Source organism: Pomacea canaliculata, linkage group LG6 (genome assembly GCF_003073045.1).
Source record: "Pomacea canaliculata isolate SZHN2017 linkage group LG6, ASM307304v1, whole genome shotgun sequence".
NCBI lineage: Eukaryota > Metazoa > Mollusca > Gastropoda > Architaenioglossa > Ampullariidae > Pomacea > Pomacea canaliculata.
Genome location: NC_037595.1, coordinates 20,859,107 through 20,885,517, shown reverse-complemented (window position 1 = coordinate 20,885,517; position 26,411 = coordinate 20,859,107). Strand labels below are relative to the sequence as shown.

Sequence of the window (26,411 nt, the reverse complement as noted above, 5' to 3'; positions counted from 1 at the left end):
TAAAGCCTTGAATTTTTAAATTACTAATTGAATAAAAATTTTTTTAGCGTTATTTGTGGCTTGATCGTGTCATAACCTGACACAGCTATGGCGGTGATTTTAATGTAGAGATCTCCTACGTACACAATGGATCCTTCTTTTAGACCTGCCCAAGTGTATGCTGGCATCAAAACAATCAACAAATTGCAGAATGACATACCAGAAGATGGAGGCAAAATTATTACTGCTCGTGATAGACAGATACAGGTTACCGGGGTTGGTGAAGTTTCGGTTCCCCCCGATCGTTTCTCCATAACAATCAAAGTATCATCCTTAAAGAATAGTGCAGATGATGCCAAAAACAGTGTGAAAAGACGGTTAGACTACATACAACAAACACTTGAAAATCATCATGTTAAGGTATGATGTGTTCAATTTGTTTAAAGTCTTAAGACCATGCTTTTTTTATTTGGAGAGCCGTTGTACATCGGAAAGAGTATCATTATATTCTAGCGTAAACTCTTTCAGTGCTACACTTTTCTAGAAAAAGTTCATCAAGTATTTTTGCAACGTCTTAGTTATCTTGAATAGGTCAACCTGTATTACTGGCTGCAGGTAAAGATGATAATTTTGGAACCAAAAGTTCATTAAAGCAGATATATTGCCCCTAGCCGATCAAGTAAGGTGACCATTCGTCCCCGTTTTCCGGGGACAGTCCCCTTTTCTGACAACTTTCCTCACTCAGAAACATGAGCCCCGGTCTCTTCTTGAGACTTATGTAGTCAACGCTATTCCACACCCCTTTCTTCAATGTCCCTGGATTGGCCCAAAAAATTCTGGTCAATTTAGATCAAGACATTAATTTTAATCATTTGAATGCATGAGTTGACGATATACAGATATAATCATTGTCTTATCATGATACAATATTATAATTATGATGAATGAGAATATGAAAATATTGAAAACATGCTATTTGTCTTTATGATATTTAGCTGCAATGCTTTATTACCTACTGCATAAAAGGGAAATAATACAGGAACTGCAAAATTTGAGATAAAGGGCTTAATATTATTTTGTTATAACAGGATTCTGATATTCAGCAGTACAAGCACATGAAGCGTGTTGAATCCAAGGTTGTCTTTGATGCAGAACTGCATGTAGAGTTTTCGGATCTTCAGCTCTGCCAGGCAGTGGCCAACCTTTTAGTGGAAAAGCTGGACAGCAATGTTTCAGTCAGTCTTCCAGAATGTTTCCACTCAAAGAGTAGTCTACAAATTGCCAGGTAGTGTTCGAAGGTGTTTTAATAGGTTAAAAGAGATAAGTGATAAGATATCTAAAAACATTGCAATCTGGCGGGATGCATTGCTCAGTAGATGTAGTTGTTAATAATAATATAGCTGAGAGTAGTTTGTATATGAATTCAAGATATAATTTAGTGAAATTTAAGCTACAAGAAAGTGGATAAACAATGGAACTTGTCTGTGAAACACAATAATTGCCATTTAACAGATTTTGTTTTTTTAAAAAATCGTGAAATTTAATCATCTTAATGTTCAATCTTGCAGGAAGAAATGTGCCCTGCTGGCAATTCATAATGCTAAAGAGAAAGCCAAGGAAATGGCCAGATTTGTCCACCTCATAGTGGGGCGTCCGCTTAGCATCAGTGAAACAGATACAAAAGAGAACGAGAATGACAAGACAGAGGAAGCACTGGAGTTGGACCACTTCCTGGCCATCCAAAACAAGCTGGAAAGTGCTACAATTAACATCAGCAGCCGTGTGATAATGTGCTTTGAGTTAAAGTCAAAAGGGAAACTTAAGCCAAAATTCTAGATTGGTTTGTTATTAAGAGGAAAGATATTTATTTGTTTATGGGCTTAGTAATCAGTTGCTTACTTCTCATAGGTTGTAGATATTGGTATCAAGAAGCTCATAAAAAGAGGTCATTTCTGGAGGGAATATTGATTTAATTTCATAAATGTTAATAAGATTTGTCAACCAGGCATATGCAAAGCAAAAGTGTGGTCCAGCTGGAGTTACCAAGATGATAAATGGTGGGTCATGGATTCAGATCTTGCTTTTTAGGCAATTTTTGTCCTGATATGATAATTATTTACACTTCTTGATGAGCATACTGTGATATTAGTTATTAAATTGTAGACTATGAGTTTTCACAAACCATAAAAGTGCCACACAAAGGTAAAGTATCTTACTGAGCAATGTTAAATTATATATTGGAAATTTTACAGGAGTTCTTGTATGGTGGATGTATTTGTATGGTGGATGACATTTCTGCTGTTTAATGCTGGACTGTGTACAGAACAGAAAAAAGTCAGTGTTTTCCTGCCTAGGATACCTGCAAAAAAATAGGGTTCAGGAAAGAATGCTACTGAAAAAGAGATAGACACTACCCTCAAAAAAAAAAAAACAACACAGAATGAAGGCTCTTGACGACTCATTTCCCATAATGGCCATAAAGATTAGACTATTTCCTTCTTGTAAACCAAAAATTTTACATCTGCTTGCTGTAGGGAATCATACCCTTTGTGAATGCTGTGTAAATGCCACAGTCAAATGCCAACAATTTGGTTTATAATGAAAAAAATCTCAACCCCATTAAAGGGACATATCCAAAGGTCCTGCTTTTATTTGTGTTGTACGAGGACAGAAGAATGATAATATTTGTGGGTTTTCCCCTCTTATATTAAAAAAGTTGAACCATCCATATCCATCTCTAAAGCTCATCTTGTATATCACACTGCTATATTAAGGGCCAATTGTATGTTTTGGCTAATAATCGCTGCACATTTTAGGTGGACTCCTTGAGCAAATTACAAGACTTTCCAGAGGCAAAGCGTGTGGATTTCATGTTGCGCCTCTATCCCACTTACCAGCGAATAACTCGCTTATTAAGCGCAAAATGTCGGCTTTCACATCGGAATTATCAGCGAATAAGTCGGCCCTATTGCGTGGTATGTTATGGGCAGGGGTGACCCACCTTTAAACGGCTATTAAGCGCAGAAAAATGGCGACTGTAGTAGCTGTGCTCTTGCTAAACAGGCGAAATCTTTGTCGAAACAGAATATTAAGGGACAATTATATCGTTACAATGATGTAGAAGTGTACAAGAAATTTAGATTTCGTGGAGTTGATAAAATGTCTACTGTGTAGGAGGTAAGAGGTGAATTGGAAAATGTCGAATCGAGGGAACAACGTTTCCTCAAGCATACGAGTATGCGTTGCACTTCGCAACGGGATCATTTTTATGTGTGTGTGCGCGGCGATTTGGTCGGAGTTTCCGAAGAGAAATGTCACAAGGTTAGAAGAGTGACTAAAGCGCTACTTTACGACATGCTCGACGATGGCTCGTCTTTCCCGTCCAGCGAGAGGTCGACAGAAAGGCAAGTTCTATGCCAGCGGTGGTTTTTCCTGAGTGTTGTTGGATGCAACGACGGGACGCTGATTTTTTTCCTAAACGTCCCAGTGAAGGGAAAAACTTCGGAAGCGTGACGGTCTCTTTGAGGCAATCCAGGGTCACATGAGTAACATTGATACTACACTAGAAATAGTGCATTTATACACTTTTCGGGCTCAGTCCCTTCTTCTACAGACCCTTTTACACGTCAGAGATTTTTTTTAAATTATACAAATCAGCAATAAAATTTAAAGTCAGTATATGATATCACCACGACTCAAGTCTTTTATACATCAGAAGCAATAGGAAACGTGTAATTTAACAATACAGAATAATCCACAGAGTGAAAATACGGAACCGTGTGTTATTCAGACTTCATATGTGTCTTAATCATACAATGTGCTCAAATGTAGAATTTTATAGTTCTACTGGTGACGTAGCCACCGAGGATGTTAAAGCCTGATTTTTTAAAACACCATTCAAGGTTTGTTGTTAGGATAAACATAAACTGCTTTGATGGACTGGTGCAATCTACACTTTTGTACTCCTGTGTGTTAAATGTCTGTATGAGTATGTATGCCTGCCCTTGTGAGCGAAGACAAATTTCTGTCCTGGGTCTCCTCGACAGACAATAAAGTCTGATTTGATTTGATTTGATTTTGATTTTGATTCATCACCCTCCCAACTATCCAACGCTGTAAAACCAAGATCTGTAGCTGCTGTTCTTACCAGACCTTACTAACCCAGAACTTGGAAGGTAAATAAAAGAGGGGAAACTATCCTCCTTGTAACGCATTTTTGGTTTTAGTAAAACGGATGCTATCAAAATGAAATGAAAACACACACTATCCATACCAGTCCCATATCAACATTCTCCTTCAAAAAAATAAATAAAATAAAAATAAACGAGCAGGCAAGAACCTACCACATTGATAAGAGACTTTGTGAAAAGTGCGAGAAAAATGCAGACTATGCGTCTCGGTTTTCTTATGATGGGAGTTAGCTGTTAGCTATGCGATCTCAGTTTTCTTATGATGGGAGTTAGCTGTTAGCTACACGATCTGTTTTCTTATGATGGGAGTTAGCTGTTAGCTACACGATCTGCAGCCGCGACATGAGTGGACGTGGTATCGCTGTCGTGAAGAATGTCTGAGGTCATCGCCGCACTCAGAATTGTGTTTAAATCCTTTGAAAAGCTTTCTCAAAATAGCAAATAAATAATTTCGCACACAGCGTCTGAACGTTTGAGTTCGTAGGTGGAGGTGTACGTGAGCAGGCAAGTGATCATACACGTAACACTCAGTATGGTATGTCCTTATTGCCTATGGGTGGACAGCTGTCTACCCCGTCACGAGACCTCCGTTTGAGGTGTGCGCATGTGCAGTGGCAAGTCTACCTAATGTACGCTGAATTTTTAAAGGTAAATACAATTCGTTTTGAACAGTTTATATATTTGAAGTAAATTAAACGAAAATGCGTATATTTACAGCTAGTATTTGACCAAGGTATGGGAGATTAACCATGCACCGCGCATGTGCAAATGAAGACGGACGCGGCTGGTCTCTCCAGCCAGGAATTTGCTAGATCGTGTGATCAGCAGACCATCATAACTGTAAGGTCATGTCTTACAAGTAGCTGTGAAAGCACAGGAGTCGCGACTGCCCAAGAAGCTTTAGGACTCTAGTGGTTGTGGGCGGGGAAGAGAGTGGGGGATGGATTCGAGTGAAAGCTACTTGAAGAGGGCGGCCACGAACACGAGGCTTCCGACCGCTGCAATGCGGACAAGATGACGTGGAGATAAGGAGCTGCAAACGCCATGATCCTTTCTCGCACACTATCAGGCTGCGTTTTATCAGCCAGCCATTAAACGACACTCGACAGCCAGAGAGGCTCAGGTCAGTGTCCGCGCCGACTGGTCACCAGCGCGCGACGCCAAAGACACAGCGATCCGTCCAGAAACATTCTGAGCGAAAGGTTCAAACTGTTAGGAAACAGTGCTTACGGCAAGACGCCGACCAACATCGCCAGGCACTGCGACGTTTACTACGTCGGTGACTGTGACTGTGAAAAACTTTACAACATTTGAGTGACATTCTCCGTGTTAGAGTCCGTTATCGGAAGGGAGTAGCGCGTGGTAGATGTAGGTGTCCCCTTCTGTCCTCGACCCATTTTTTTTCTTGTATTCCCTTCCTTGTTCCTTTTATTTCATTTGTTTTTTTGTTTGTTTTTTTTAAAATTTTTATTAAACATATATTTGTAGCGTTCTCACGTGTGCGTGTCGTTTGTTCGGCACTGGAGAATAATTGGATTTGTCGCTACACGCGACACTTCTATCAAAACGTTTCAACCCAAACGGAACGGACCACTACTGTCCATTCTGGATTTTTTTGTCGTGAATGACATCGTCATTGTCATCAGTAGTGTTGCTAGTGAGGGTGTCACGGATACACCCGGGACAGCCGTGTCGGGATTTCATGTATCTAAGACTCTTGAATCTCATGACAATGTTTTTTACTTACAAATATACTAGTTTTTTTTTATTATAACTTTTCGTCATATCGACAAGTCACGTTTTTACTCTCAGGAATTATCTAGAGTTTTAGAAGTCCTTTTTGGGAGATTATTTAATTAGAATATAAATATGGTTTACCTTTGCTGGTTTCTTTTGATCCTCTAACGAAGCCCTTACCTGACATGAAAAAAGCTGGCAAGGTAAATAAGGTGAGAAAACCTTGAGACAATAAGACCCTTATACTTGAAGGCACTTGTACCTTATAACCTGTATACTTGAATATGTCGTGTGGTGGTGTGACACCCTATTAGCTGCCGTCATAGAATAGTGTCAGGTCAGGGACTTCGATGCTGGTGTTGCTAAGATTTCCAAAAATGAGAGGTGAGGATGCCGGGTAAGAGCTAATGGTGCTATAAATAAACACGGTCTGAGAAATGCACGTTTTCACTGAACTCTTTCCACACCCACGGGTGTCCGTCTAGGTGCTGTGCCCCGGGCATGCTCCACCTGGTCTCTGGCAGCTCTTCTTCATGATGCCCCGTCAGAATGGGGAGTAAAGTTGCCGGCGCCTCGTCGCGTACAGCCCTACAATGTTGTACCCTTCAAGTTTAAGACCACCAAGAGTCTCCAGTAAGTATCTACGTGTGCTCGGAAGGAGACGAATCCATGACATTCGAGACATGGAGTCGAAACCAAAATAAACATTTAAGTTCAGGCCAAGCAGACTTTTGGAAATGAGGAATAAGGACCACGAAACAGGTTCTTGTTTCGATTTGTGCGCAGAGGGCGGAGTCATCATAGGGATGTTGCCCAAAGTTTCCATCCGAGAGAAAACTTCTTTGTTCCTGGCCACGGCAGAGTCAGATACCTTTGTCCAGTGCTTGACACCCAGTCCACCTTGAAGAAGTCCGTCTTTAGCGGTGGGCCGTCCAACATGGGCTTGACATGCAGCCCTTCACGGACGGAGAAGTCGTCGGGGCGCTGGAGTGGGATGTACTATCACGTGATGTTCCCGTGAAGGAGAAGCGCGTGCTTTGAGATGCGAAACGAGCCGTTGACGGTGTACACCTAGTCTTCCTCGGCGCAGCTGCAGTCCACTGTTGGGTGCTTAGCGTAAAACAGCATGATTGACGGGTTAAACGGGTCAAGATCCGGATGTTTGCACGTTAGAGGGGTGGGTTCCTTATGAGCGATCATCCCCACCACCCATCCTTTGCCGCTAGTTTCTTCCCTAGGGAAGACTTTATCCTCCCACACTTGTTTCATGCTTGAAGCAAATAATAAATAATAAAGAATGATAATGCAGACTGAAATAAAGCACAAGCACTGAGCTAATACTTTTATCCTTCTTAACCGGAGAAACATATCTGCGTTTTTTTGTTTTGTTTTGTTTTGTTTTGTGATTGGACGTACTCCGCGCCCTGTGATCTGTGATCTTGTACGATAGCCTCAAGCTTAATAAAACCTGCTAACCTCTCAGTTGGGCCTGTACGGAATCTCAGGAGCCAGGCTGGTGATATCACCCTTAGAGCAAGCTATTGTTTGATCAAATGTTACGAGGTCTAAAAGAAAATTCAAGGGTCGTGATAGAAGTAAGCAGGTTCAGTTTTATCTAGCTTTAGCTACTCAAAGCATACTTCATTGTGCATGCTTTATGACAGACTTTTATGGGATCTGCTGCAGGAGTTTAGCCTCGTTCTGGTTTTATAAACTTTGACACAAACAAGAGGTGTTACGCTTTAGAGGAAGAAGAAGCAGGTAAAGATGTTTCTAAACAAAAGCTACAAGCAAATAAACGTAGACACTGTTGATTGAACACGTGCTTTCGTAGACAAACATTCACGTGTCGTACATAGAGTCTTTGATGTTTTGTCCTCACTCTCGTGCTAATGAAAGTCAGCAAGAAAACTGCCCTCGTGACCTGCAGGGTAGACCCGAGCACTTGATGTCTAAGGCCACCATTGTGTAGATCCCAACACCAGGTCCTGGTTCGTTTCTCTGACGATGTAGGGATCTACGGGAAGCCCTTAAAAAGGTGTTGCCGACCTGGGAAGCCTCTAATCGTCTTTCCGGAACGCCTGTCTGATCGTTAAGGGGTCTAATGTCTGCAACAACCATCAGCACTAATGAGGTCCAGGACTGTCCCCTGGGTCTGCAACGGATGGCACAATAAGAAGACATTTGGCATTTACTCTTCTTATCTAGTTTTTCCCTCTTACATTATACATTACTCCACCTGCCTTAAGTTTTCTTCTCTTGAGAGTAGCCATAAATATTTGTTTCTTTTTAGGCTACACGAAAATGGCCTGTACACTCAGTCGTCAACATATGTAGATAACATGAACGACTTACACAAATAATAATCACCATCACTTTTTTCTGCTAGACTGATTGAGTAAAGCTGTGGGGAACGGATGTGTGATGACTTTTACATTTCAGCACTTGTGTTCTCTAATTAAACTTCAATTTAACAAACAAAAATCGTGATAAAGATATTTCTGTCCCACGAATTCTCAATTCCCGACGCTTCCAACGATAAACAGAGAAATTATGTACATTATGGAGCGATGTCCTGTAAGAGAAACTGTCAAAAACTTGTATTACTGGACTGCTGGCAGATGATTTTTTCCAGTTAACTGCTAAAACGAGGTATTAGACGACAAAACTTCCGGTTTAGTCCCATTCTTGGTTTAGGCTCACTGAGACTAACAGCTTATCACATCGCAAGAGGCTAAGCGTTGGTCTTGGCAGACAAACAGCAATCCACCTATACACGTCCATGAAACTGTTCTTAGATGTAGGACACAGGGAGAGATACCTACATGACACTGTGTCGCTGATGACACAACGATGAATTGTTCAAAGGATATATTTCAAGCTTACTTTAGAATAGGATGAACACAGCCTTTCAAGAGTTTTGTTCATTAGTCTTACGCCAGGTTGAGGGATGTTTGGGCACTAAATGATGATCAGCCTTTGTCAGGTAGTGTTTAAGGTATTAATTTGCTCCTTTAACCTTTCCCTTTTTACTTCTTTTTGCCTTAGTATAGCTGAAAAATTTTCAACTGGATCACAAAAAGTAGCAGTCAAGACTTCAAGATGACTTTTTAGGGCAGTAAACTTTTAAGTCAGGTCAAAGAAATTGCTCGTGTGTGTGTGTGTGCTCGTGAATGTGTGTGTTATTTTAATCAGTGTGTAGCAGTCAGCGGTGTGAAGACGGGGTAACATACAGTATTTGAGTGATGTCTCATCACTCCTCCCGGTGCACTTTGCCCTCATGTGATGATGTGATGCTCTCGGTTGTGTTGAGGTCTGTTGACAGCTCGTTCGCTGACTGACCTCAAACACCTGTTACCGCAGACATGTCGTGCACATGGGAGACTTTAACGTGGTTCACACCTGTACGAGCGTTAGTGTTAAAAAGGCAAATAAAATATTGCAATCAGTTTCGCTATAAAGTGTCTAATTAATATTAATTTAAAGCAGAAAAATATTGTTGCACACTTTTATTCATTACAGGATGGCTTCTACTGTGATAAACAAGCTGTTTATTTGCTGGTAGCACTGGTAAAAGGTTCAATGACACTATCATACTTGAATATTTTGTTCTACGAACACGTGTCACAGTAAGAGGGTGCACGAGATCAAATATGAACCCACGACCTTTAAGTTGCAGCTGTAGAGGTGACAAGTGATAGTTCTGACCAGTGTAACAACGGGAGCCCCTTCTTTGTAAGAATTTGCTTAAAATATAAATAAATAACGACAGGAACACGACGTGTACACAATGCCCGTTTGAGGTTAAGCTGTCAGTAAAATTCCTATTCAGCAGCTAAGATGGTTGCTTAGACATACAAACCCAAAATATGTCCCTCGTGAAAACTACAGAAGTAGCAGACGAGTTTTATCCTATGTTTCTGTCCTCACCCATTGCTAGCTGCCTATGCAAAGCTGTGAAATACTCGGGTTCTATTGATGTCCTAAGATTTCACCGTTTCTGTGTATATGTGTGTGGGTGCGCGTGCGTGGTGTGTATTGTCCGTACTTGAATAAGGTATTGCGTGTACGTGTGTTAAAAGAACCATTTTTGTGTGTATCTATGAATGTTTCACTACGTGTGTGTTTGTGTGATTGAATGGTGAGTAAGTGAGAAGAAACAGTGGTTTGTTCCTGTATGTCATAGGTAGTGTTGCTCAGTATATATTTTGCCCTACGCGGGGTGTTGTGACAGTTGTTGACGTCTGTTCACACGTTGCTCTCGCTCGCCGACCTCAGGGAGCTGTTGACGCGTGCACTTCATGTATTAGAGCCTCCTGTGCTTGGTCCGTGTGTGTGTGTGTGTGAAGGGTGTGCGTGCGTGTGTTGTGCATGATGCTGTCGTCGTTTTTGTCTCCCTGTCTCCTGCGTTATCCCCCTGCCAGATGTGAAGACTATAAGAGGTTCAAATCTCTCCTCCTTCCTGACACTGGTTTCGGCGGGACGTCCTGTCAGTAGCAGCGCTTTTAAAGACCATCTGAAGGTAAGTAGTTTTAGTTACTGTTCTACCTATAGGTTAATTATTTTACTGTTTTTTGATCTAAATGTGAATCATTTTAATAACTATTTGAACTATAGATAATTATATTTTGTCTCTGTGTTAGACCTTATTTTAAACCCTTAAATACACCACAGAAATCCATACAGACATACACCATACGGACATTCATTACACATGGACTTCGCAGCTTACACGTACTTTCTACAAACAACAAAACTTCTGTACATGGGATTTCCGTTGGTCTGTATCTTGGTCGCGTGAAAAAAGTTTCCCTTTCTAACCTTTTAATTATTTTCTGCATTCACTTTTTTGATTGTATACTTTTCTGCTGAAGCGAGCCAAAACACATACTGCAAAGAATACACAGAAATATCTCTCCTATAACTGCATAAACAAGTTTCCAACACTAGAAGTTACGAAGTTCCTTCTCACATCATTTACCCAGTCTCCAGTCTCACAAGATGTAGGTCCTGTAGCCAGTAGTGACCACACAAGCTAAGGCTGGTACTGTGAGTGGACATCAGCTAGTAGTCACCACACAAGCTAAGGTTGGACTGAAATCCTGGTACTGTGAGTGGACACAGTAGCCAGAAGTGACCACAAGGAGCCAGTGGAAATCCGTGGGGCTCGTGCGGGTTCAGTAGCCGGTTGGTGACCACCAGGGTTTGTGTAAGACGGGAGTGGGTTTCCGGTACTGTTGGTTGTGAGCGGGTGACCGCCCGACACATCACAGGCCATGGGGTCTTTCCATGTCCATTTTCATCTTCGCTTTATTCTTCGTATCTTCCTATATTCTTTTTTATTCTTCATGCAATCTTCTTGTCGACCTAGTCCTTATTCTTGTGCTGTCGTCGCTGCATTTTTTTCAACTTCACCATCTCATTCTTCTGCGCCTTTTACGCCCCTGTGTGTGCGGAGTCACGACTGTTCTACGTTTCGTCATCCCTTCGTTTTTTCGTTTCTTCGTTCCGTTGCCTTTGTCGCACGGTCCTTCGTCGTGTGGTCAACGAGGCAGCTCAGACTAGACCAGCAAAGGGTCCCTGTGCACGTCGCACGGACAGTGAAGTGATGGTCAGCGCGAAAGAGTCGCGTAAGGTCACAGAAACTGAAAGGAGACAACAGAGTACATGGTGTTTTACAACTAACGTGAGGCCTGAAGGTCTTAGGGACAAGAACTCTGACAGTACTGTGCTGCAGTGTGTGGGTGTTTGTTTTTGTTTTGTTGTTATTACTTTCTCCCTTACTAACATCTCTCATTACCTCTTACTTGGGCGCGGGGTAGTCCCGTTTTCTTGCTTTTTTTTGCGTTTGTGTGTTCGCATGTGTATTTTCTCCTTTCTTGTTTATTTTTATCTACATGTAGTGAAATTCGTTATTTGTACCGCTCATTTCGTCTTTGTTGTGGTCTACGTTCATCAAAGGTTCCATAGGTCGTGTCCCACCTCTGAGTGAGTGGGTGTGTGTTCGTGTGAGCGTTTGCGAGCGTGCATTCCGAACATTCGCTTTCCACAACCTTTAACCTTCAACATTCTGGCAACATCATCATTTTTAATGAAGGAGTCTCCTGATTTATTTCAGCTCTAGACACGGTATCTGCTACTTTATTATTAGTTCCCGTTATCATGTTAATGTCCAACATAGCCCATCGCACTGAGACATTCTTGTAAGTTTTTTCACTGATAGAGTCTTTCCCGTTTTAGTGAGTGATCTGAAAAAGGATACTCCACCTTACCGACTAGATGATGATGATGATGATGATGATGGCATGCATGACATTGACGACTACGAGACGACGGACTGATCGACGACAATAATAATTGCAAAATTTGATTAAAGACGCATACTCACACATCACTAAGGAGCATGCTTCATGAGCGCTTAAGAACAAGAACGACATGGACAGCATACGAGGGACAGGAAACAAACAATAACATATGAACTATAAAGAATTAACAACTCGCGTACGAAACGAAGAATAACGAATCAAATTCAAAAAAAACAACAAAGAGGAACCAAATAACAAGAACAAGAGCTGAGAGTAACACGATATTGCAAAAGGAAGAGTATGACAAAGGACTAGAATTATGGGAAAGGTAGTCTACAAACGCCACGAAACTCTCAGACTTTTGCAATCATTCAACGGTGTAGATAAGAAAAAAAAAACAACAACCCATTTCCCCAAGAAAACGGTGACATTAATGCAGGAGGGAAAAACCGCAGGCAGAACCCACACTTCACTAAATCTGAACCTTTTATAGAACAACATAAATTTGTCTGAAGTAAAAGATCATATTTAAAATACAGTGGCAAGTAACGTCCATTAAGGGATAGACATGGCACATCATCATCATAATCCATCCTCCACCGCTCAGTCGGTCCTTCGTTCGCGTCCTCCGGTCCTTACATCATCCATTCTCATCTCCAGATCATTCTAATTATCTGTGCCTCATCATCATCCATCATCATCTCCTCCTTCCCCATCATCATTATCTTGTCCTCATCCTCCTTCCATTACGCCCTCCCTACTCCCTTTATAGCGGCATCGTACATGCTGGGATTCGGCGTTCGGAATGACATCGAATGGTCATCCGTCATCATTCATTATCTCATCTATCATCCATCACCTACCCCCCTCCTAATCCGCCATTTGTCATACATTATCCTTCACCTTCTCCTCCTCCATCATCTATTCATCACCTGCTCCTCCTCACCGTCCAACATCTACCCTCTACTCCTCCTGATCATCCATCATCTCTTCCTCTTCCATCAAATATAAACCACGATGAAATCGTCAGTTAGATTTAGGTTTTCCATTGCAACACCACAAAGGACGTATTGAATTTTAAAAAGTAATCAGGTAGATATATAAATAATAAATATATAGTACAGCTTGAGTATTTAAAGGGCGCCTTGCACGAGAGGTATTACACCTATATGTAAAATCTTGAAGGCACGCGCAGTGGGCCGATTTTGTAAGGAGAATCTGTGAATCTCTGAAAGTAGATTTTTGTACATGAACAATAATCCCGTATGCCTCTTCTGGGGCATAAAAGACCCGCTCAAGTTTTAGGGGAACATGGTACAACCCAGAACCCACGCTCGTAGGACATGATTGTGTCAAGCTTCTCTGTCTTGTATGTATGTCTTTTGATGAATCCTCTCCCCTGGTTTGTTGACAAATATCAGACTGTGGTTGTGAGTGTGTGTGTGTGCAGTTTGTCTCTGTCTTTCTTTGTGTATTAGTCTCTCTTACAAAGCAATATGGACTTTCTTTGCAGTAATCAAATGCTCCTACACAAATATACTTCTTCTTATTTTAGTATTATTATTGTTGTTATCTGTGGGAATTATAGCATCTGTAATCGCTCTAGGAGTTTAACGTTTGATTTAGTAATATTATTTATGTGATCGTCATAAGTACACAAGCTGTGCAAAAAATGTTTACTATACTTGGAGCTTGTGTTCAGTGAGGAAACAAATATTAACTACAAAAAAACCCACAAAAAACACACAAGTAGCCTTTTACGGGCAGACATTTAATATGTCTTTACTTTCCTGTGGCTACAGGTGGTCAACATGTGGACAACAATGATTTTACCCCTGATGCTTCTCTGTGTGCTCTCTTGTCTTCATGCTCAGAACAGCGACAGGTACGTCACGTGACCATAACAAACTAAACTATATTGTATTAAAGTATTATAGTGTGTTACTGTGTCAGCTGAATGGCAAAAGTGTCTTTGATACATTTACTACATACTGTTACTGGCGATTTACAAAACCTGGATTTAAAAGTAGATTTTTTTTCACAATATGATACAAAGTTTCTTATTATTTTACATAATGTGTTTTGTATTACTTAAGAATACATAGTTTTCAGGAAAGACCCATCCCCCCAACTTTATAAAAACAAATCCACTAAAGACAGGACTAGACCTCGAGTTAATCCTGTGTAAGCTTATATCAAACTCTTTTTTGTGGAAATACTAATTGATGTACCCAATTCCCTTTGAGTTTTACATAAAAACAACATTTCACGAAAAAAAAATTAGAACGGTTTCTTTCTCTTAATTTGATTTTACTTTGAGTTATCCGCCGTGTTTAGTTGACTTGGCATTTAAAAAATAATGTAATTATGAACAACATCTGCACTATTTTTACATCTCTAAACATATATAAACATTGGCAGGTATTACAGACACAAATACCTTTTCCATCTTTTGGATGTTTAAGATCTCGTACTGACAAGCACAGACAGACACACAGTCTGGCAGACAGTCTCACAGAATCGATGATAACATTCTCACAGACACTTTTAATAGCAACCTCACAGAAACACACGATGAAAAGGTAAATGAATATTTTTATATTCACATGAAAATGCAAGAAAATATCAGAAAAACAACAACCGAGTCCATATCTATATTAGTCTAGAAGATAATACTGTTTAAGTTCGTGCTTTCTGTCACAGCCATAACTAAATATATTATGAACCATGTTTGAAGCTCTCCTATTATCATTAAATCTTAGAAGTCCTTAAAGACTTTGTATGATAAGTTACCAACACTGACCTTCTACTCAAGTGACAAAAACTAATTTGCAAAAAGACATAGTGGAAAAAAATACAGCTCAGGTCCCACTTTGGAGCATAAAATTTTATAAATTGCGTATTTAGTTTTATAATTTTGATACGTTGTTGCCCATCTACTCTCCATATACGACTATTGTTGGATACTGGGAGTTATGTGTGTCTCGTGCAAATACAAATATATTTTCTATTTTTTATCAGGCTTTGAAAGCCCATTGTATGTATTATTTCCTAAAGCAGCTTTCTTTGAAAAATGTGATAATGGCTACCTGTTGATTCATTATGTCACAAACGGCTCCATCGTGGAGAGTCGTCATCATAAACTGCAATAGTCAGCTCGCACCAATGTTTTGAAACAGGGTCGGTGTCTTTGCCCACCAAGCGATTGGCTATCATGAAGTTGACACTGCCATGTCATCAACCACTGGATCTAGCAGAAAATGCACTTTCACCCTCACCTAGCACGTGGTATTTTGCACGTGGTTTGAGCTCCGTTATTTCAAAGTTGACAAATATTTTTTGTCCGCCGATCTGATTTGAATTATTTCAATATGTACATCAATATCTATGCAAAAGCTTGTGAACGCGAGCACAACTACCAACCCAAACATCCAAACGCTTTACACGGGACACAAAATACACATTATTCTCCCCATCACACAAAGCTTAGACATAGTCCGAACACAGACGAAATGTTGTTCTTTGTTGTGATTTAAAACTAATATTTCTATTCCTGAAAGTCCATAAAATACTTTGAATTCAAAAAGAGCGATTTTTGTGCGATCGCCTGCTATAAATGAAGTTTTCTTGCAGCGCCCCCTCACAACAAGTCCAGCTACAATCCAATGGCATGGACTACGCGCTGTTTGGCTACAACAGTCTCAAGGGATGCCCTTTGACACTAACACATGATCCGGGCTTTACTCTTCCCATCTTTTCTGCCGAAGTGACCGGAGACAATGGCGGGCCACGTGGCGTGGGTCTGACCCGGCATGTGTCGTGTGTCACGTCGTTTACGTCGACGGTGGTGGAGACGCCGTACGAACTGACCAAGCTGATGGCTGTCACCGCACAACTGGGTGCTGATGAGTGGGGGCCTCCCTTCTCGGCCAGCCAAGACTTTAAAAAGTTCTCCGCGGAACTGAAACAAAATGTCCTGGTCTTTTCAACAGCTGTGTGCAGTATCTATCACGTGAATTTGTTACTCTGGGAACTGCCGTCTTTTCGTTCATCGTTCTTGGAGTGGATCATTAAGCTCAACAACACTGATGACGAGGACATGTACCTGAAGTTCCTTGACACCTACGGCACCCACTTTGTGTCACGGGCCCGCTTTGGGGCCTCGATAACAGTCGTGCACAAGATGGAGGATAAGGTTTATCGGCGCCTCACGGAGGGTCACGTGAGATCAGCTGCCAGCTATGTGGCTGCTGAGCTATTTGGACAACCCCAGACCTTGACCTCTGATCAACAAAAGGCAGCAAACGAGTTTCGAAACAAAGTGGAGACAACAACGGTTACTGTCGGTGTTTCTCCACCTTATGCAGGTAACAGCCTGACTTGGTTCACAGCAGCGGAAGATCAACCCTCCGCTATCCACTATCACCTGACCTCTGTGGAGGTTCTCTTCTCAGACACCCTGATGGGTAACTCGAGTCTTATAGGCAGTTATGGTATTAACCACGTCAGGATCAGGAACAACATCGTGGCTGTCAAGACAAAGTACTGTTGGACTTTAAAGGGAGAAGACTTGATAGGTGAGTGTGAAGGTAGTTCAAGTAAGACTCTGCTTTCCACAAAGTTGATGGGTAAGTCGGAACACAGAGCCGCTAAGTCCGCTGTCCAGTGTCTTGATGGATGCTATCAGCTTCCGGGCTGCGTGGCTGTGAGTTTTTGTCCTGAGTGTAGGCAGACAAACCTCAGCAACAACTGTCAAGTGTTTAGTGCTGGCGACATACAGAGAGCAGTGAGCGACCCCAAGTGGCACACGACCATTTTAGTTAATAAACTGGAGACATTTGTAAAACTACAAAACACCACGGTGGTTGTTAGCTCTAGTTCTCAGTCTAACATCTCTACTGTCACCTCCGCACAGAACTGCTTCCCATCTTGCATTGAAGATGCCACATGCTTGGCCTTCACCTTGATTGATACTTCTGGGTCCTTACTTACATGCACGCGCCACACAGACTCCCTCCAGTCCTTGACACAGAGAACAGGTGTTAGTGTGTACTTCCTCTCCCCGCTGGTAAAAAAAATTGTCAGAAGTGGACAGACGAGAGGCCTTGCTCCCTCCTCCATGTACAACTACTGGAACAAGGCAGCCTGTGTCATCGACGACGAGTGTCGTCAGGAAAACTCGACGTGCTTTATGAACAGGTGCCGCTGTCGTCCAGGGTTCTTCTCAACACTTGACTACACGTGCTCTGCCAGTGAGTATTAAGTGGTTCGGACAGTCTAGTAGACTAGAACTCTGTCTTTGCATAACACTCCCATGTCGATTATTTTAGTCCCATTTTTACTACAAAATCTCAGGGTTGTTTTTTTTTCTTATTTTGTACTGGTGATGAGTTAACGAGGACTACTCGGCACAGTGAGGAAGGTTAGAGGTCAGAAATGTGCTCCCACCCAGGGGAACAGAGTTTCAACGTCAGATTTTAACCAACGCACAGTAAGGGAGGCTACATATGTTAGAAGTTTGAGCCCAGTTTTGATGCTTTTGTGTTTCCCCTTGACAAGTAACTCAGACATTGCTTTAGCATAATGTTTATACACTATAAAAAGCCTTCAGGTTAGGGAAAAGAATTTTGGACAATATTTGAACTATTTTTATACTTTGTTCAAGCTTGTTGGACCTGACCTTAGAATATGTAAACTCTGCTTAATACCATTAAAGCAGTCATACTGAAGTTTTCACTGTTACTTTATGTAATCAAACTGGAAATCATTCAGAGATATTAGGGCAATCTCTGGAACACACAAGTGTGAAAGATGTCAACAAGCGAATTCCCATCCTAAATATTGATACTAAAGCAACACTACCTGACAAAGGCTGATCATCATTTAACGCCCAGACCTTGGAGACCAAGAAACTGGGTTGTGGTCTCGTATATAGAGGACATGAGCACAACCAAGTCTAGACGTCTTCAACAGTTTTGTGTAGAATCTTATTTGCAATGTCCATTGTAAAGAACTCACTGAAGCGTGTTACTCATTAACAACTATCAAGGAGACCTCTCTCATACAACATTCATGTCCGTAAAGGGTGGTTACAGTTATCTGTACTGATTAACAGCCAACAAGGGAACTTCTTTCAAACTACAGTAAGTGCCCGTTGAAGCTGACTGCAACTGCCTGAACTGCTCGACATCTTCTGGTAGACCATCAGGTGGAAATCCCTCTCATATCTCCCTTTCCTTCACTGAACAGAATCTACCTCATGAATACCGCCATCAGCCTTTTTACGAGGAATCCACTAAGCAGTTTCCCATAATTCCCATCAGGCAGTGCGGTACGAGATGTGTGCTTTTCCTCCAAATGTCTCCAAACGTCCCCATCTTTTCTGTACCGACGCCATTGAGATTTTCCTACAGTATACAGTGAGGCCGATGCTTTAGAGTACAGAAAAACTCAAAACAGCAACAACAACATGTACTGGACGTAGCCCCTACTGACAACCTGTACCAGTAGCACAGCAGTGCAGGTCACCACCTGGAGCTAATCAAATATTGACTAAATCAGCAAAAAGTAGTCCACAAGAGAAGAAAGAAAAAGGAATATGTCTATTGTATTATCATAGTAAGATGTATATTAAAGTACTGCTCACAATATCGTGTATAAGATATAAGTTTATTTCAAGAGGTAGTTGTGTGTGTGTATATAATTACTAACTACAGTGATGTGTATCAGCTTGTAGCCTAGCTGACCTGCATACCACCTTCATGGAGTACCCTGACAGCGGAATAAGGGGACACAATACCGAGGAGCGGGTCGGAGTCAGTTTGCAGACGTGCAGCAGCCTGTGTGTCCGCACCAGAGTTTGTTTGTCCTTTGACTTCAGAGGTTTGTCTGACTATGTACTGGTCATAGGCCTAACACACTGACCATTGTGTCACGTGATGTGACTAGTTCACTCGCTTCATTTCTCTCTCGACCCCCAGCCACTTGAATTGTAGTTTTAGATTTACGTTCAGGGGTTAGTTTATTTTAACTAATGGTTCTATTTATACAGTTTTGGTTACATTTTCTATCAGTAATTTACAACGTAGTGATCAATGGTTAGTTTGCTTTGCATACTTGCAAACAAATTGTATATACAGTTATATAGATATAGAGAGAAGCAGGCTAATATTTTCCAATATGATAAGGAGTATAATCGTCCAACACAATGCTGGATGCTTACTTCCTGTGTGTTTACTACAATCTACTGATATGGTGATAAGTACTGACTGTACTTCTCTTCACGTGTTAGTCACAGGAGGGCGCTGTCTGCTTCATGAGGTCACCTCTCTCCAGGCTCAGTCACAGTGGTATCCTCAGACCAGTCGAGGCTGGACCCACTACCAGAGAACCTGCCTGCAGTTTCCCACCTTATATCCTGGACCTCAGTGGTACAACACACCCTGCAACATCAACACGGTTTGCCCTGAACCTAACAGTCAGTGTATGTCGGGTAGATGTTTGTGCAAATCTCCCTTCATTTTATCCGAAACTGATGCCACGTGTCGAATTCCTGGTAAGTTACATCATACTGGCATTATTTGTTACATCAAATTATCAGCTTTTATTTAAATATAAGCATTGTCTGTGTTTTTCTAATAAAAGAAATGTTCTGAGACTATTGGAGTAGCTTCAATACCTCACTGTTAGTGAGAACAATTGCATGTATTATGAATATTGCTTTAGTTTTACATCCCCTGACCAGAATTATGTCATACATAGCTTGAAGGAGAGAAAAGTTAGTAGAGCAAGCTTAAAGATCTCATCAACTGATTCAACTGAGTGATGGTGGTTTGGAGAATGGTATGATTAGTGAACTTTCTCCACTAAACTCAACCAGATGCAGGAAGACAGCTGGGAGAAGTCTTGTCCTTTGCTAAAGAGTCAGCTTTGCCCTCATACACCCCTCACAGAGCCAAACTTCTATACCCCTCACAGAGTTAGACTTATATACCCTTTAGTGAGCTAAACTGTTTGCAATGCTCATATAGACCTGCTTCAATGAGAACCTAACCTTAATTAACCAATCACCACCGAGGACTTTTTTGTAGGCAGCAGTGTGCATCTCCCGCCTAAATGTAATTCACCGCCGGACTACCAGCCACCTTCTACACTGACATCACAAATACAGTTTATGTTGTCAAGAACTATCCTTGTGAAAAAGTTGGTTTAACAAAGCAGCAAATATTTACTAAAAATATTCTGCGTAACACCAAATAGTGTTTAAAGTGCAGTCTTTATTGTATCAACAGGTAACCCGGTCCCTGTAATGGTAGTTAAACAGTAAGGATTGTACTGGTCTGTAAGCGGTGTGTTTACTGCGATCTTAGTTAACTGTAATGTGATGAGTAATAATGTTGATACAATTGATGCTTTAATGGACAAGCATTTGTTTGATAGAGTCATGTCGAGACTTGCAGTCAGTAGGAGCCAGGTCAGGTGTCTACTCTATTCAACTGGCAGAAAAAAGAGAGTTACTGAGAGTCTGGTGTGACATGGACTCTAGTGATGGCGGCTGGCTGGTAAATTTCTTTATGATTGTGTAATATGTGCGTATTTTAGCTAGTGTGCTACGCATATGATTACATTTAAGGTATAACGAATTGTGCCTAATCCTAAGACAGTGAGATATGTTTCAGAAATATTCATAAAGGGTAATAAATGTTAATTCGGGATTTAAAGGGATTGTAAAGGCAAAAAGAAAACTACTTAGAATCGCGTAAAGAGAAGTGTCCACTTGAATCTCGTCTATTTTCGAGTCTGCTCATGTGGAAAAAATTGAAGATTTTGTAGCATGTTGTGTTTAAGAGGAGAAATTACATAGGACTCTTTCGTTTGCTTAGACGAAGTCTCGTTCTCCGTCACGTGACCTTATGACATATGACCAAGACTGCTTACCAAGTGAGACAGACTGTTTTCTATAATTTTTAAAACTTTGAAAAGTTCACTTTAAAACCTAAATTAACTCATAAGACACCACAGATCACGAGTTCAAATCCTAGCAATGATCACCGACACTTGCTGTCCGTCTCTGACTGACGTCACACGCAGGTTCGTCTGCTTGACCATCTCGTGAAGCTATCGTGCTTACTCGGCGGAAGGACATGTCACGACCACGTCACACACTGACGTCACCACCTCACACATGGTGTTCACACGCATTCGAACGCTGTCGTTAGGGTCTTCACTTGCTCACTTCGTTCACCTTAGTGGGTCCCTCAGAAGTTCCTGTAACTTGGTGACTAATTAGTCTACCAAATTTATAACTTATACTATTATATATTGCTCCAAAACGTCAGGTGAAAATATATTTTCTCTTAGAAAATTAATTCATCTTTATAAACAATTTAGAAGTACGCTACTTTAGATTACTAAAATTTTGAACTTCAGCAAATGTATAATCTTTACCTTGGCTAGGCAAGGAACTTAGTTCAATTTTCTCGGTCCCTGTAACTACACGTACAGCAAGACCTTCCTTCTCGGCGGTTTCATTGGGAATAATACATGTACTAACTCCCCGTTCACCCAGCCAGAGCGTGAGGTGAATTCTCGTTGCTACTTTTTGCGGTGGCACGGGGATTTCACTTTAGGTGGGCACGGTCACACCTGACAGGACACAATGGTCGATTTCACTGGATTTTCTCGATTTTTATAAACATCGGCAACCGAAATAGTACCAATAAGTGGTAATTAAGTGAGAAATGAATCCTTTAGTTCTCCTGTATTGCTCTCGTGCTCTGTAATTGTAACTAAATATAGTTTTGAAACGTTTGACCGTTGCAAAACCTGTCACACACAAACTGAACTTGTACACCTCTACACGCACTCAGTCAGCTGTGACATTCACGCATTCTTAGACAAAGAAAACACTAAATCTGCCTCCACACAGGTCCTGTCAAAATTTAATGAAACTATTATCCAACACACTAAACGTTCTTCTTAAAGAAAACTTCAAGCCCCCACATTCACCCTCCACTGCACATACTATCTCTAACTGAATCTAAAAAAAATTGTCAATTTCTTCCCATATAAAGTCAGATAGCGGCAGTCGCCATAAACCCACAGTCTTTTACTCATGGTCTGAGATTTGACCTTCCTCGAAAGTAAATCCAGAGACAACAGTTTTCTTGTTGTTTCCACATAAATTGAATCTTTCACTGAAGTCGTCCTGAAAAGGTCGGTACGATGCACACTTTCGCAAGTCGTGGCTGAGCACTGACTCTCGGGTCAGTGTTCGGTTATGTCCACGGGAGATGGACACCTCCCCTGGGGGAAACAATGCAACTCTCGTGGCTCCCCGTGGAAATCTCTGTCAGGTGCCTCATCTGGGGGACGGGCAACCAAGGTTCTCACGTCGGCTCTTGGGTCAACGGCGCTGTAGCTAACGTAGACGCTTCCTCTTGAACAGAGCTCTCGTTTCTGCTATCTTGATAATGGCCGACTAGCTGTGTAGTCCAGCACCGCCTTTCTTTCACTTAGAGTGTCTCGGCACTTCCAGTCTCTCTTTGCAATAAAGGCCCCGAAGGTTGGCGACTGACCGCTATGTCTTCTTATTCCTAACTCTTCTAGAAAATTCTCTCGCAAAAACTAGCTCACATACAACCGGCCCGTGCAAACCGTTTTGCCGGCAGAATACATGCTCACTACAATCCCGTGCATTCTTCGTTTCTTTCATTCATCATGTCACCTGTCTGTGACACAACCTTATCACAAGCCTTGAGTATCCCTTAAAGTCTTCATGTGTTTTGTGACTATTTTTGTAATTTGTCCATAAGATCGATTACAATTACTTAAGGTCTTTATTGTAGCATGCTAATGGTCTTAACACAGTCAGCGTCGTATAGCATTATAGTGTGTTAATGGTCCTAAAACAATTAACTGAGTATACTATACCATTATAGTGTGTTAGATGTCCTAAAATATTAAGTGGGTATAACATTATAGTGTGTTAAATGTCCTAAAACCTAAAATATTAAGTGAGTATACCATTATAGTGTGTTAAATGTCTTAAAATATTAAGTGAGTATAACATTTTAGCATGATATTATGTTAATAGTCTTAACACAGTCAGTGAGTATCGTATAACATTTTTAGAAATTTGATCACGAGGCAATCGTTCTATTTATATCAGATGTTCGATGAGACGTGTTTAGCAGGCACGTGACAATGTGAGTTCAAACATGGATAGACATAGTTCTCATGTTTCCAAGGTAACGACCTTGTCTGTCATGGTCAGGTGATCCAGAGACGCCGTGATGGTTCTGTAGACTTCTACAGGAACTGGACGCAATATGAAAACGGCTTTGGTGACATCACCGGGGAGTTCTGGCTGGGCAAGACTTCGTTTTAATATTATCTCTGTCTTCCTGGTTTTCCTCCTGGAATGAAAATATAAAAATCAATGAAAGAGTTTGCGTTCTCTGTTGTTTTAGAAAATCTCACATGTTGCAGTTTGTTTAAATATCTGTGCTTCCTTCGCAAATAATAATAATAATAATAATAATAATAATAATAATAATAATAATAATAATAATAATAATAATGAAAAAATAAGAGGAGGTGGAAAGAAAACTTACAAAAGAATACGACGAAGAAGAAAGCGACAGAATCTAGTATTCAAATTTCAAACTTTGGATATTAACTTAGAATATTCCACTACATGCAGAGTTTAATTTTGTTTCTATTTACATTTATAACAATACATTTTGAAGATAGTAGATGTACGTTAAATGATAAAATTTTCAGTATTCATATCTAACAAAGATACCGGATACCGCCATCGCAAATATGTTGAAGAGAGAGAGATTCATCTGAGTGTCATTAGTCTTCTTGTCTTGTTTATAAGAGTTTGGTAAAATTTAAATTCAAAGGATAACAAAAATGAACGAAAAATACTAGTCCGGAAGATTTTGTTATCGTCTGTATAAAGACATTAGAAAAGATTGTTTTATTAAAGCTAGTCCTTTTTCTCACCCTTCATTTTGCAATATCACGTTACTCTCAGCTCTTGTTTTTGTTATTTGGTTTCTCGTTGTGTTTTCTGCATTTGATTTTATTCTTCCTTTGATACGGTTCTTTATTCTTTTATAGTTTATATGTTATTTGTTTGTTTTCCTGTCCCTCGTATGCTGTTCATTTTTTTTTTTTTCATAATCGCTTTGATCATAGCCAAAAGGCCGAGAAGCGTAAGCTGTTCATGTTTCGTTTTTGTTCCTAGGCGCTAGCAGCATACTCCTTAAGAGTGCTTCACAAATTTTGCACTTATTATTATTATTTCTCTAAACATGGGTGTTTTTGACATGCTTGTCATATTTAAGACATATATATTTATACAAAATAAGCATTCACCAATTATGTAATAAAAGGAGGAACCCAACAATGTCCTGTATAGCAGATATTGTGATATCTTGTTAATGACTTATTGACTTTTCCAATCTTTGATGTCTTACCTTAGGGTTATCGAACCTGTACTTGCTATTCAAGAAACCACAGGGACTCCGTATTGACTTGGTAGAGAAGAATGGAAGACGTCTCTATGCTGAGTACTCGTCATTCAGAGTGAATGGTCCTGACACAAACTACAGAATGTTCGTTTCTGGCTACTCGGGTAATGCAGGTACGTGTGCAGACAATTAACAGCAAGCGTGACTGTCTGTCTGGCTGGCATGGCGGTTGACTGTCACAAGCCCGAAACAGAAAATAACGCTGCTTGTCGTTGCCAGGCCTGACACAGATACCCCGTGTAGCAACTCGAGATGGACCCCTCTCATCTCCACCTCATTGCTTCTAGCGGCTCGCACAGCCATCACGTGCACCCAACTCACGAGGGGAACCTCGCGTCTCTACAACGAAGAGTCTCTTAACTTTTCCCCTGGAGATTCGTGGACACTTTTTTTTCCCCGTCTCTCAATTTTACCTATATCCGCATTGCATTATAACTCATTCCGATTAAACCGATTACAAACTTTTGATAATATAAAATAATGTTTCCTCAAAGTTTAAAACACGAAATGCAGCCTTAGCCGGTATAAAGATTAGAGCTTTGACAATCAGTGCTGCAGATGGCCTTGACAAGGCCCGACCACACAGTTCTTCATCCCTCGACCTTCACAAAGGACCGACCTGTAGCCTCGATAAATGTCTGGTCATGGATGTCATTATTTTGTTCGCCCATTAGAACCGGATGTTAACCTGTCTTGACTTTGACTCGTAGACACGTGGTTGCTGCTCTCTCAAGTCGTAAACAATTGTTCAGACTCACACTACTACCGAGTGGCACCGACCATTCCTGTCATTCCTAGCAATAGCGCTTGTCACATCAACGATGGAGTTGCAATGTTTGCTCAAATGCATATGGAATAGAAACCAGCCCTGACAAGAGCAAAGCTGTGGTCAATGGCAAGGGCAAAGCAAAGATCTGTATGAACGAGGTACAGGTGGAGAAGTCACCAGCTTTAAATACTTGGAAGCCACCCTCTCCAAAGACGGCAGCTCCACGCCAGATATCCCCATCAGGATCGCTACAGCAACAGCAGCGATGGCTAGATTAGATAGGATCAGGTATAGTCATAATGTAAAGTTCACTAACAAGCTCAAGCTGTAGAAATCCCTGTCAATGCCGATGCTGCTCTACGGAAGTGACACGTGGACTCTGTTCGCCGAGATGGAGAGAAGAATACAGATATTCGAGAACATGTGTCTAAGGAGGCTGATCTGGATCTCATGCAGAGAACACAGAACCAACGACTTTACACGAAATAAGATGACCTCGCCCTGAAGATACCAGGAACCACTACTTTCAACAGTCAAGTGATGTAAGATGGTCTTCATTGGTCATGTTACCCGGCACGACACTTTGTCGAAGACTATCCTTGAAGGGACCTTGGAGGGTAGTCGACGCCACGGTGGTCAGAGAAAGAACTGGATTACGAACGTCAAAGACTGGACTGGTCGTCCTGTACAGCAGTGGTTCTTAAAGTGTGGTCCTCGGACCACTTGTGGGCCGCACGCATGGCAGGACCTGCTGACTACAGTATTGCCTACAATAGGCAAGAGTGGTCCACCACCCCCACCCCAAATAACAGGTGTCAGTCAAGTGACCACTGACTGAATGGTCTGTACCTGTTTGTCTATTGAATAAGTGGATTTGTTTGAACATGTG

General features: G+C 41.1%; 3 protein-coding genes across 3 annotated transcripts; all 3 read left to right on the top strand.

Annotated features, from left to right (window-relative positions):
- Window positions 1-50: 50 nt before the first annotated feature.
- Window positions 51-3,614, top strand: LOC112566341 (interleukin-1 receptor-associated kinase 1-binding protein 1-like). Its single transcript, XM_025242483.1, has 3 exons — window positions 51-399; window positions 1,068-1,264; window positions 1,548-3,614. The coding sequence occupies exons 1-3, from the start codon at window positions 127-129 to the stop codon at window positions 1,813-1,815; spliced, it is 738 nt and encodes a 245-aa protein (XP_025098268.1). The 5' UTR covers window positions 51-126; the 3' UTR covers window positions 1,816-3,614.
- A 10,408-nt stretch (window positions 3,615-14,022) lies between these two features.
- Window positions 14,023-17,149, top strand: LOC112566941. The gene is made up of 3 exons (XM_025243370.1): window positions 14,023-14,096; window positions 15,845-16,839; window positions 17,127-17,149. The coding sequence occupies exons 1-3, from the start codon at window positions 14,023-14,025 to the stop codon at window positions 17,147-17,149; spliced, it is 1,092 nt and encodes a 363-aa protein (XP_025099155.1).
- Window positions 17,150-17,297: 148 nt separating this feature from the next.
- LOC112567098 (fibrinogen gamma chain-like) lies at window positions 17,298-23,611 on the top strand. Its single transcript, XM_025243645.1, has 5 exons — window positions 17,298-17,463; window positions 18,941-19,093; window positions 19,503-19,766; window positions 20,651-20,772; window positions 23,487-23,611. The coding sequence occupies exons 1-5, from the start codon at window positions 17,331-17,333 to the stop codon at window positions 23,598-23,600; spliced, it is 786 nt and encodes a 261-aa protein (XP_025099430.1). The 5' UTR covers window positions 17,298-17,330; the 3' UTR covers window positions 23,601-23,611.
- The last annotated feature ends 2,800 nt before the right edge of the window (window positions 23,612-26,411 follow it).